Source organism: Lepisosteus oculatus, chromosome 2, assembly GCF_040954835.1.
Source record: "Lepisosteus oculatus isolate fLepOcu1 chromosome 2, fLepOcu1.hap2, whole genome shotgun sequence".
Lineage (NCBI taxonomy): Eukaryota > Metazoa > Chordata > Actinopteri > Semionotiformes > Lepisosteidae > Lepisosteus > Lepisosteus oculatus.
The window spans coordinates 9,299,365-9,313,097 of NC_090697.1; the positions used below are offsets into that span (position 1 = coordinate 9,299,365).

The window sequence follows — 13,733 nt, forward strand, 5'->3', positions numbered from 1 at the left end:
CTTCATTTTTCAAGCGTAAGAAAGCGTATTTTGAATTGCAAACGGCTATACGTTCTTGATTTATGAATTAATTCAGTTTTCGTTAGCTGATCTATTTTATATGCCTTGGAGAAGAACTGTTTCTGTACATTGCATTAGCAAGATTATTTATTCCTTAGAAATGTTTTTGAACGATTGATTATTGACATTTTCTCATGATTTTAACCTAGTATTTTATTACTTTTGGTGATTCCTCATCTGACGTTTTAACCTATCAAAATGGCATTAAGTTTGCATTGTACTAGTGCTCCCAAATATGCCTTCAACGTACAGCTTTTTGAAGTATTACGGGTAGTCATCTTTAGCTCGTTCACCTTTCAGGGTACTGCATATTAAAAAAAGAACGTATTTTTCTTAACGTATTGTGAACATACAGTATAATAATGTACTGACCTACCCAACATTATTGATGGTTTTGATCGCACCTTTACAATCTATTTTTTAATTGTCTGTATTAGAAGTACAGTTTATGAAGTACTTTACTAGCGACAGAATGCCTGAGTCTAACCTAAACATGCGGACTATCTACTCAAGGAGGCGCTGTTCACCTAAAGAACTCCCTTTTTCCTCTCTTTTAATATTATCACCGCAAATTGTTCAACTTTACAGTGGGTCACCGAAGTCTGGAAAGAAAGATTATTTTAGTTACATTAAAATATCTGCTTTTTAGTAACTTCTTATTATATAGTCGGCATATTTGTATTAGAAACTGGAAATTAAACTACTTTCATGGGCAGATACTGTAGAACTGAACAGAATTGCTGATTCGCGTTGTTTGATCTACTAATTAACGAGTTAAAGGACACATTTAAAAAAAATACCACGTTTTACTGAAAAAAAAAACAACAACCCACTTTTAATCCGGAGTCAGAATGAGTTTCAATATACGAAAGTGGTTTATTAGGCTTTTTTGTTAAGATGATTTCCCTGACCAGTTCTTGTTAATAGGACAGTGTGTTAGAACATTAAGTAAGACAAAGATGTTTCCACTTTCTCTCCTAGCTCAATCTCTCGTAGCTCTGAAGAAAAAAAAGAGTTCTTCTTGCACGCTAACATCACTTGTTCCTACCTGACATTGTCTTCACTGCAACTTACTGTAGATATATGGATTTTGTTGTATTAGGCTTTTTGCGGGTTTTGACTTAAGATTGATATACTGGTTTTCGTTTCCAATTGATATCGTTTTGAGTTGCCTAAAGAATAAGACTCCCAGGCATCATCAAACATAAACAGAATAGCTGCCGATATCTTCAGATGGTCTTGCCTTAACCTGATTAGTCTCATATGGGACATTTAGAATGCATTTTTCTCTTTTAAAATTATTTTTCTTACGTGCCAAAAAGTGATATAATATTTCTATCCAGACAAGTGATCAATTTCCCTCTGTTTCTTCTTCTTTCCATATATGAATCAATTTGTTCCGTAACTTGATTTCTTACGTTGCGCAGTTACAGGATCTCATTAGTTCTCTTTAGAAAAAGAAATATTCATTGATCATTTCTTCTTTTACCGCCAAGCCTGCTTCTCGAGAACCTGGCTCAACCGAAGCGTATCCTAATTTTTTTTGTCTTTTTCTTTACCAGATTCATTCATGCTTTCCTGAGTCCTAAAGAATGAAAATGAAGATAAGGCTGTCTTTGGCAGCTATTGCCTTCCTCGCAACCCTGATTGCCTCGGTCGAAGCTCAAGGTAAACACTTCAATTTTCTTCCTTATTGTCTCCGTACAAACTTCAGTGCTACTTAGTTTGTAGATGGTGCAGAATTCTCACTCTCTGTCTCTCTTCTCCGATTGCTGTTCTGAAAACGAAGAATGGTTCCATTGTCTTGGGTCTGAGCTATTGTTTTCTTTAGGTTTAAGCACAAATGTTGATCATCCTTTTAATTAAGATTATAGCCAGGATACCCAAGGAAAAACCTTAACACAGATGGTTATGGTAAGAAAAATGGTTACAGTGTGTACATTTCAAAACCTCCTCCCGTAATAAAATTATGTGCTTCAAAAAGACTATGTGTATTTTTTGATGAATCACTAACGTAGCATGGTGCAAATCCTGCCTTTTTCCCCCTCCTTCTTTTATGGCAAGATGTGTGATCAGATAATTTATTGTCTGCATTTTGCAACTAGATGTATATGAAACGTAAACCATTATTATCATTGCCATTAGTGCATCTTTTCACATCAGGCAATGGAACTTGACGTTTTGTATATTTTATTAGAGTACGTATCAGTCCTGAACATTTGAGATAAAAGTGTCACATTCAGATGAAGAATGTATTTTATACTGCTGTGAAATATAATTAAAAGTTCTTAAAGATTCTCATTCAGGAATATCTAAAAATCTGATCTGCCACTGTTTTCCAATGAAGTATTTGATGGGTTTCCATTGGATTCAGAGAAGTAGCCCCCATCAAAGGAGAATCCTGAAAATCCTCAGTACTAGTTTGGCAATTCACAATGGCTGGATGTGGTGGGTCAATAACAAAGCATAAGCAAATCATTAACCCTTTTGGTGACTAAAACCTTTTCTAGAAGTGAATCATTGATGTTCTTTTCAAACAGCTTTCTGTGCTTTCATGCTTAGATAGAAATCTGACCATTTCTAAATAGGAAATCTCAATTGATGCCCTTAAATTTATTTAGTTTTTATTTATTTTTTTAAAAATGATGCTAGGCATTTTCCAGCTAAGTTCTCTTATAAATGTATGTACTTTGGGACTATTGCACTATCCCCAAAGTCTACATTTATAAAAGAAAATTTTGTACAGACAACTATCATTATTGATACTTAATTTCTGCAGAATTTTAAAATGAGAAGAATAACTAACCCATTTTAGAAGGTGCATATTGAGGTTAGGTGGAGTCACTGCCCCAGCAGACTGGATGAGAGATTTTCCTTAGCAATTCGGGTTTATTAATCCAACCGGAACATTTGTATTCAAATCTGCAGTGCTTTGCTTACATGAGAATCAACTCTTTCGTTTAATATGAGCAATGCAGGTCCAGTAGACACAATCAAAATTAATGCAGTGATCAGATTCTGTTTTTATCATAAACCTGAACTGGTACGAGGACCTGAAGACGGGGCTGGGAAGCAGTGACCGGTTTCCTAGTTAGTTTTCCAGTTCTCACCAACATCTGGTTTTGAAATTTGGCAGGAGAAAACAGAATCCGTCCGGGTTTCAATGATCAGTCATCTGCCTTCAATCTCCGTCTTGCACAAGTGCACTGCTGCAGTGACATTTAAATTGAGGTTTCCAGATAGGTGAATGCAAATGTGAAGATAATAGTTTCATCATTGAAAATACAAGTTAATTTCACAACTGTTGTTTTAATCAAAATGTTCTGAGAGCCATTAAAAATGCAGCGCTTGCTATTGCTTCCAAGACGCATTTTCCGCATTTTTAATGTCTCTCTGCAGGGTGTCAGTCCTTTAAACTTACAATTGGAGAGCAAAGAATAAATGCTGAATGCATAAAGATGTTCTATTATTTGGTGCAGCTCAAGAGTGATTTTTTCCAGCAGGTTCGAGTGGGGAGTGGGGGAGGCCAGTACCCACTGTATGTCTGGTTAGAATCCCTCACATCTTTGTCCTGCAGGAGGGGGGATTTGCTTATGAGATGCTAGCCTGTTTCACTTTGACAGGTTTCCATTTTGCTTTCCAAATTGAAAATGAACCATTTCCTGAGAACGTGCATCAGGGCCAACGAGCATTTTATCAGACACATTGCTTCTTCATTTTGTCTTTGCCAGAAGTCTAGTGAGAGTTCAGGTGTAAAGCAGAAAGGAACATTTTTCAGCTGTTTTAAGAGGCAGCTTTGATGAAAACTCTATCAGCGTCTCCTCTTAATTGGTTATTTACAGTCTATGACTTGTGTGCTTAGAGGTGCATTACAATAGATAACCATTGGCAGGAAAGTCAAGATTCTTTGATAGGATCTTTTTAGTGAGAGTGAGAACTAGTGAGTCTCTAATGCAATCCACAAATATAATTTGTACTTTGCAATATCTCAGTTTGTTTTATTATTGAATATATCACATACAGTCTTTGTTCTCATCATGCTCTATGATGTCAACCAACCAACCAACCAACCAACCAATCAATCAATCAATCTTTGTATGCACCAACAAAAAAGGCCCACTCATTGGGTGACAATAAGTTCATGTATTAGTCTGTAAAAATTGGAAAAATATTCGATTACATAACAAGTACTACACATGTTCTAGAATACATTTTTCATGTGGATTCATTTGAAGAAAATAAAATTACACAGGCCTAAGATCAATTAAAATAAATTACTAAGGACAAGAAAACAGCTGAATGAGAACATTGAAATACTGTGGGTAGCAAATGCTCTAAGTACTGTATATATTAGAACTTTTAAAGCTTGACAAGTTTTGGCTCTTACTGTCTCTTACTGAGGTTTCACTTGAAGGAAATATTGAATTCCTGGGTGGAGGAGGGGGCCCTTGCTTTCAGGGCAAGACATTTTTTATAGGATTGTAGAAATGTTGTTTTTCTGTATTCAGACATTAAAATAACAGAAAAAACTTCTATGTCAGATCTTTAGCTGCGGAGTATTAATTGATAGGTTATATGTGTATAAGTGATGGGGATGGGGATTTATAGAATTGTATAAGTAAATGAATTTGTTTTGTAAACTAATAACTTCAATAACTTAAAACTTTAAAAGCAAGATTTTTTAAATAAACTATAACCTTTTTGCATTGTTGATCTGATAGAAACATCCTTAAAGTCAGACAGCCATAAAGGTAATATTGTCACGATATTATATGTTTTATATATACAAAATTAAAATATTATTAAATATTTTAACAGATTTTAAATATTTTTCAGAAACATATACAAACGGAAACTGTAAACTCTATAAAAAATGAAATAACAATCTAAGATTTTAAAACCCATTATTCAAATCTTTCAGCAACACAAATTTAAGTATTTTATTAACAAGAAAATGAAACAATATTTCATCTACAAACTGCCTATGGCAAACTATGAAAACAAAGCACAAAATATGTTTAATCAGATATAGATTTTGATCTTTGAAAATGTCTTTTGCTGTTAATGTTCCTCTTCTGATATAGAACAAAATGCTGAAACATGACACTGAAAAAAAGTAATTATTAGAGACACAACAACAAAAAGTTCATTTTGTAACAGTTTACATACTGTATTATTAGGAAAAAACTGCTGTGCTGAAATTGGTTGAAGGAATGTTATTATACTGAAATCTTTAATGTTTAGCACATGCTGTGGTAATATTTTGGCTTCCGTTCTGCTTGTCTGTGGGACTTGGTTTCTTTCTTCCTCACTGGGGAAGACATAGGCCAAAGAACAGCCTGAATGACTAAATGATGAGGTTATGGAAACAAGACAGGCTTCCCAAACGGAAACCGAGAAATGACTTTGGTTAATGCGGCGCAACAACGCGACAAAGGGTATAATTCTTGTTAAGAAGTGAACTGTGATGCAACTTGCAGCTGACAAAATTTTTGGACGGGCTCAACGCGGTGTCTCAAAGAGCCACAGTTCAGCTGGAATCTAAGGGACAATGTCACAAGTCTTCTGAAGCAGGAAATCTCTTGATGATAGTTTTTATGTTAACAGCATTTTATACATACATACATATATATTATATACATATACTTAGAATGTAATATAATATATATGCTTTGAATGTAAAAGCCTTGGTTAAAACCAATTTTTCAGCACTCATCTAAAAACCCATGGCGCAATTTCATGAAATCAACCCCTCCATGTTTGAATTTTTAAACGATTTGCTGAAGTCATTTGAAGTTTCAAGACTTTCCCTGCAGTCAATATGTGGGTTTGGTTGGAATCGGCTCATTGCGAGACAGGAGGGGAACAGGTTGGGCTGCTGCTGGCCGCTCAGCAGGCAGCCCAGGACTGACTCTGCCACGCCCATTGAATAGATCAACCAGGTTGGTGACCCTCCTTTTCCATGACCGAATATAAAGCTTTTGCTCAGGTCATTTGTGTCTGCCTGTGCATTGAATTTGTCCTGAGCTGTGGCTTTCAACAGTATTTTAGAATGATATTCTTGCATCCAACAGATTGCTAACACTTTGCATGCGAATATAACTCTGTTAGCTTCATTAATACAGATATCATCGCTGTGCCTAAATCATATGGTGTTAAGTTGAGCATCTGCATGTGTTTCACTACATCTCCATTTCATGTACTGGTACATAATATGTATAAGAAGTGCCAATATAGTTCTGATACTTTCAGAAATGTCAAAAAGTCCACCATAATAGGAAGGTAGTGTCCTGATCACTTCATGGTATTATCAGGGACATTTTCCCTGTGTGATTTATTTTAACAGTCGGAGTAGGAGATCCCTAGACTGCTCTGGCAGTCTGATTTCAAATTAGTCAAAACGTTTATATGTCAGCCATAAACATATTTCACGGCCTTTTGTGTATAAGCTTAGAACATAATCCTCATGTAGGTGTTTCCCATTATAGGATATAACGAGCAATCTGTGAACAAGCCACCTGTTTTGCCAGGCTTTCACACCTAACAGCCTGAAGTTCTGTACTTTTTCTCTGGCCATCTCTACCAAGTGTTTGGTAAAGAGAGTCAGAGTCAGAACTTCTGAAGTGTAATAGCTAACACACCCTCTTCTAATGTCCTATTCACATAATGGGCAGAACTCACGCTCAGGGTACTGGGAAAGGGGACTGAAATAGCATGTGGAGCATGAGAACACGTGAAGAAGAATATCATTTTAAAATATGTTTATAATCTCTACGTGTGGTCCTTCTTGTACATGGAGGCTTTTGTCCAGTGCGTTAAGTTGTTCCAAACAACTTTTCATGTACATGTGCATGATTCTGTGAAACCAGTTCAATGTAAACAACACGTTTCGTCATGCCGCCTTTATTTTTTTTACTTGTAAAATGTGTCTGTTTCTCAACTCTCTCTCTTCATTTTATTGTAGTTTCTCATCACTTCACTGAATCTGTAAGCGTTTAGAAATGAAAAGAAAGTACACAAGAGTCAGATGTGACATATTGTGTATTCTTTTAAGAGGTTTGCAATGGATGTGTGATGTCATTGATATGTGTTACCTTTAAAATTCAAGACGAATATGTTTTCTTTGTGTAGATATACACTATAGATAATATGGTGTGAATCTGTAAATATCTAATAAGAACAATCTGGCTACCTGATTCCATTGTACAATCGGTTAACTCAGGAATGAAGATATGTTGTGCAGTGTTCTGTTTGTTTTTATCCTGTTCCATTATATGTAAGTAACTTGTGTAGGCTGGTTAAGCATGCTTTGTATTGATTGCACTCAGCATGTACGAAATGGTCTATTTAATGTTTGCACCTGTGGACATTTTGTGTGAAGTCACTGTGTATTCAATGTGTTTTCTTGGTTTTCTGTGCTTGATTTGCTGGCTATGAATTCATGGTCTTAGCAATTCAAGAAAATGTCATTTTGCTCCAAAATGGCTTTTCCCATCTGTTATGCTGTGTTATCTTTGTCAGTGTGATGTTGGTTCTCCTTGTCTCCCAACAATTAACTTCAGCCTTGAAGTAGTTGTTGTTGGAGCAAATTAATGCAAAAATGTTAAAGCGCTTTGCTTCAGTCTATTTGATTTTAAATTTTGTACAACTATTGTTTTCATGAACTAACACTGGAATTAACTGCGATTGCTTTTCTTGTTTGCAGTTGAACCCCCTGCAGACTTGAAATTTAAAATTATTAATGAAAATACAGTACAAATGTCATGGAAACGGCCATCTACTAGAATACAGGGGTACAGAATCGTAGTGTTACCGACAACAGGTAGGTAGTCTTCATTGTATAAAGCAGTCGTTTAGCAGTCAATTAAAGTGTAATGTTTTTGATTGTGAGCTGTTCTTTTGGACTTGTGATATATATTGTGCTTAGATTGATTCTAAGGCATGCCATACGGTTTCTGTTAAATAAGCCAAAAATCTCCAGAAGCACCAAGATATAGTGTTTCAGATAAAGTCCTTTTCATTTATTTTTTATGAATATAGTAATTAAGGATCTTTGGTCCTCAGAATGCCTATTTTATATAGCACTTAGCTTTGATAGCCATGCATAGCCACGCACAGAGGCTTACACTAGCAATAACATTTTGTAGTTTTATATGAATGAATGAGGTACAAAAATGATTTTCTAACTTTGAAGACTGTGATGTAAAAATGTATTGTAGATGGACCTGCCAAGGAACTGAACCTTCCTGCCTCTGCGACAAAAACCTCCATAACAGAACTACTTCCAGATTTAGACTATGTTGTAACAATAAGTTCGTATGACGGGGCAGAGGAAAGCATACCCATCTTTGGCCAGCTCACAAGTAAGTAAATGTTTGTATGACTCATGTATAACATTTTTTATAATAACAAGTAAATACCTTTCATTCTAATTGACAAACTCATGATAGGATGTTTGAACAGGATTTTTTATTCTGTTATGTTAGACTTCGTTTCTTAAAGCAAAGTGATATGTTCAGGGGCTCTTTACAGGTACAATTTGTGTGGATAGTAAATGAAATATGACTTCACATTCACTTCTCAAAAACATATATTGTATTTACCTATAATAAATTTGAGCTATGAAATACGAATTACCATGTTGCACAATATCATCTTAGTAAGCTTGAGAAAGTGAAGCATCTGTTTAAGTAAAGATGGCAGAACAATCTACAACACTTAAAACTTCCAAGCAAATTCATTTATTTATCTTGTTCTAGCCGCAGAATTAGGTACATATAAATGTACAGTATGTTCTTTTTATTCTCATAAATACAAGTTGTTCACACTAACTTGTTACTAACATTTGGGGAATTTTGTTCTGTCCTCTTAGATTATTGAGAAATGTTGTTATGGAAACACAAAAACAATAATAACGAAAATGATATTTTTGTTTATACGGGATTTCTAATCTACTGGAATACATAATCACTTGTAATGCATTTCAGCCCAAACCAGAAAGTAGCAAAGCTAGCATGGCAGTCACTACTAGGCCAACAGACTCACAAAAAAGTAGAAAATGTGGAAACATGGGAAATTATGTAGTTAATTTAGGTAGGACACTCTTAAAACAGCTTATTCTGACTTTTTCTGGAATTAACTGGACACTGAGAATAGACCTCTTTCAAACCTTATTTGATAATCTGCCTGCTGAATTAAGTGTTAACACACCTGAACAATAGTTTTGAATTTCTGGACCAGGGGGAACTTTATCAGTTCCAGTTTCAGTGCCCTTTTCCTTAGGTCTGTACAACTGCACGAAGAAACAATTCTAATTTACAGCTATAAAACAGCTATTAGATCACTCAAGAGTTTCATGTCCCAGTGATGAACAATATTTCATAACTGTGTTTTCCTTTTTGACAAATTAAGTTCTGAAAAGTGTAATATGTAATTCAGTAGCATTATAGAAAAGTGCCAAATTCTTCAACGGGAATGTGTTAGCTAACTGGAGTGTGGAGCTGGAGCTTAAATTACTTTTAGTTTCCTCTTGGAGTCATTCCTTAAATTTCCTCTGCCAGAGTCTTTGCTGTACTGTATAAAACAGAAAATATTATATTAGAACATCTTTGTGGTGCATTTCATACATTATGTTCATTTATGGTATACCTTGTTAACCATGGTAACTGTGCCACTTTGTTTCAGTTCAATCAAATAGTCAAGCACCTGGTGGACCAAGGAAAAGACCACAGACTGAAGATGCTCTTAGTAAGTGTATTGTTTATTTTAATTCACTATTCACTGTTGTGCTGTGTACACTTTTGTACACTATTTTATACTATTGTACTGTTCATGTATATCTTGAACCTGTTTTTATTTATCATATTTCATATTTTCATACATCGTTCTACCTCTTATCAGAAAGCGAAGTCTCTCTGTTTAGTGAAAATTTCAGTGCTTTCATTTCATGAGCTTTATCACATCGGAATAAAATCAGAAGTAGACACTCCAGCAGGGTAGATTACTGTGTGTTTTTTGGAATGAAAGAAAAACAAATATAAGCAAGAAAAAGCTGTTATAGCAGTAACAAAGGACATCGTGTTTTTTCACAAAGATGCCACAATAATATATGTTTTACTTGAGAAGCATGCCTGGAGGGTCCACACTCCTGGGAGTGGCTGTGTCAGAATCAGAACTCTTCTTTACGCTAATCCAGATGAAAAGTGAAACACTGATTGCGCTTAACAAACATTAGAACGAGAAGCTGCCTCAGACATGTTTCAGATGTTGTTAGTATTAAAGTAGACTTGTGTATGTAATCATGACACAATTTGGTTTGCAAGCCCAAGGGCAATTGAGTTGCTGTAGTTAAACCTTGAAACAGGACCCAAGGGATTATTGTACAAAGACAGAAATACATGAATCATCCTAGTTATTTTAATGGAATCATTAAGAATGTTAGAATTATACCTAGAGATACTCAGTCTGGAATCCAAAAGGATTTCATGGCATAAAACATAATGGCAGCACATTTTTGAACAATATGATGAATTTCTGTCTTTAAATCCAATTTTATGGTAACATCAACCTTTCCATGGTAACATTATGTCTATCTTTGTGGATATTCGAGTGTGCTTCTCAAGTACCTTAATATGGCAATTTATCAATTAGAAACTGCTCAATAGATTAATTTGTTGTCCAGCAAAATAATTGCTTTTCAAGGAGACACCTCCACAGCTTGGAACTAGGATATTCCCTTATGGAGCTTCGCTTCATTTTGGAGACATTTCCCTTTTGGAAGCGTTCCTCATTGTTTTTGTTTCTTATTTTCCAAGGTACTGTAAAAAAACCTTAACCAGCCTAGTAAAACTAGTTGAGTTTGATGACTTTTTATTTCCTTCAGAGTGCTCTGTGAGTGCCATTGCAGATTTAGTGTTTTTGGTGGATGGCTCCTGGAGTGTTGGGAGAGAAAATTTTAAGCACATACGGAGTTTCATCTCATCCCTTGCATCTGCTTTTGACATCGGAGAGGAGAAGACAAGAGTTGCAGTTGTGCAGTACAGCACAGACACCAGGACTGAATTCAACCTCAATCAGTATTATAAAAGAACTGAACTTCTCAGAGCAATCAACTCCTTGCCTTACAAAGGTGGAAACACAATGACAGGTACATTTATTTATTTTTTTACTATGACTAGACCTGTTTAAAAAAAATGTGTCTCACGAAAATTCCTGACCAATTTGTTTGAAAGATAACAACAGTAAGGAATTTCCTTTTAATATTTTCTTTAAAAAAGTATTCTACAACACATACTGTATGTTCTTGTGTTTTACTTTTTGTTTGTCAAAAATACTGTATGAAGTGTGGTTTGGGGCTGACAACCTTTGCTGTTATTGCTAATTTGGGAACTTTAGACTAAACACAATTGTAGATTTTAGTGTAATATATTTCTTTTTATAGGTCCAGATGTAAAATGTGCTTTGCAGGCTGGTAAAAGACATATTGTAGCACAATACATTTAATACAAGATGAACCCATTAACAAATAACAGACATACATGTATGAAGAGAAAAAAAAATCTAAAGTTAAATATGCAATCAAGTGGTTTGTATTACATATTCAAGCTAAAGGTACTCTGAAGTAGTAGCAATAATAACATTTGAATTTGAATTACACATTTGTGGTTCTACAGAATTCATTTTAGTTGTAAGACACCAATATTTAACATCCACAACATCCACAACTGTTTGGTGAAGAGAATCATCGCAAATAGCCAGATATGCTAATAACTAAGTCCACCCAAGTCCACCTGCTCATCCTCCATACAAAACCCCATTGTTCAAACAAAATCACGAACAAGCAAATTTGTGAATGTCAAATCCATAGATCTCAAGACCCTACTGTATAAATATCTGAGTCTTTAATAACAGTCACTGACATCTGATTCTTTAGTCATAATGAAATCGGTGTCTGCCTTAGAATTTAATAAATTTGTAGGATTTTTAATTCAAATTATAGTTCTGCTTATTGCCAAGTACACTAACTGGGTTTTGAACTACACTGACAGTAATGCAATATTAAATATTGCACCTGTAAGTAAAGGTAAATGATTAAAAAAATAGTTTCAAATAATTTGACAAGGAAAGAACCATTAGAAAAGTGAATCATTTGAAATGATGGAAATAGATGTATTATGTATTAATAGTAATTAATATAACATTTTCTCTGTGTTGTAATCAGGGAGATTATAACAACATAGAATAAATAAAAAAAAAACTTGTTTATAAAATATTTAAAATCTGAAGTTAAAATAATTTTTAACAATTAAAAATAAACAACATTATTATGCCTATCAACATTTAAGTTAATTGGTTAAATCGTATTTTAACAGAAGCAGTCTCAGCAGAACCAATTTTAATAGTGGCCATGTTCCAGTATTTCTATGTAGCCATTTTGATGTTAAAAATGATCAAAGTGACATATGCTGAGTCAAGGGGTAGATGTTCTGAATGTTGTTGAAAGTTTTCAAGTTTCAAAATCAATTAGTTTATTGGTTCTGAATAAGAAAAAACTAGTTCATGACTCAAACTGCCATCTTGGTTGGTGCAGTAGCAATTAAACCATCACATATCAATTAGAAAATGCCATTGGGTTATATTTTTGAAGATGGTTGTTTACATTATTATCACTGTCAATTAGTTCACTGTCTTGATTTTCACAAGAGTACCATTGTACATATCATAATTATAATTACCTCAGATTGATACCGAACAAGTCTGCACTTAACTGGCTGAACAGGTTTTGAACAGTTACCTTATAATTTGACTTATTCAGATATGTTGTTATGTGGGATCACCATTTTTGAAAATGTGAACCATGTTGTGCCAGGTATAATGGCTGCCAAATTTGGTGTTCAATACCTAAAGCATTTTTTAAAAGAGGCGTTTTGATATCTGAGAACAAAATTAAAGTCCTGTTGCCATTTTATTTATACAGGGTGCTCTTTTTGCCATATTTAAATTGTATTGTCAGATGGACAAAATTTGATGACAAAAAGGTGTACATAATAAAAATAAAAAATACATTTTCAACAAATATGAAGCAGGTTTTGGTTTTGACCAAATCTGACATGTTTCAATTAAGTTGATGCACCGGTTTCAAAGAAGATTTAGAACTCCTTTTTGAAGACATGGTTTAGGCTGCCAATTTGATTGACATAGGACATCAATCTTTGCCACATGCCAATGGCCTTTTCAATTGTCAGTCCCACCACGGGTTATAGTGTTTGACCAAGGCTAGAAAGACATATTGGTATAAAAAACAAGGAAAAATCCTTAAATCCTTAAAATGACTAGAGTCATCCCTGGCCAGAAGATTAATAAACACATTGGTACCTGTTACAGATGTTTTACATGTTTCATATGTTGCTAAGAGTTCAGTGTTACAGGTGGTAACTTTTGTAACAATTAAATTATGTTGTTGTGGATGGTTACCAACAAACCATGAACTCTTCTTCCACGTTTTAGGATGTTCTCCTGAGGCTGTTGACAGCTGACTTCCACAGTGTCTTCGCTGTTTATTGTTTGAAGCTGTTAACTATAAAGTTCAGCCAACTTTAGAAAAGCCAGAAAAAAGCTTGGCCAGATCCTCTGATTACGTTTTTCTGACTTTCCAAAACCTTTACCATGCACAC

General features: G+C 34.7%; 1 protein-coding gene across 3 annotated transcripts in view; it reads left to right on the forward strand.

Moving 5' to 3' along the window:
- Positions 1-13,733, forward strand: part of col12a1b (collagen, type XII, alpha 1b) — a 93,123-nt gene that overhangs the window by 534 nt on the left and 78,856 nt on the right. For all 3 annotated transcript variants that reach the window (XM_069196705.1, XM_069196706.1, XM_069196715.1), the window contains exons 2-6: positions 1,623-1,728; positions 7,766-7,882; positions 8,280-8,423; positions 9,745-9,807; positions 10,943-11,206. In XM_069196705.1, the coding sequence (XP_069052806.1) occupies positions 1,653-1,728; positions 7,766-7,882; positions 8,280-8,423; positions 9,745-9,807; positions 10,943-11,206 (664 nt within the window). In that variant the 5' untranslated portion in view covers positions 1,623-1,652. The remainder of the gene's footprint in view (positions 1-1,622; positions 1,729-7,765; positions 7,883-8,279; positions 8,424-9,744; positions 9,808-10,942; positions 11,207-13,733) is intronic.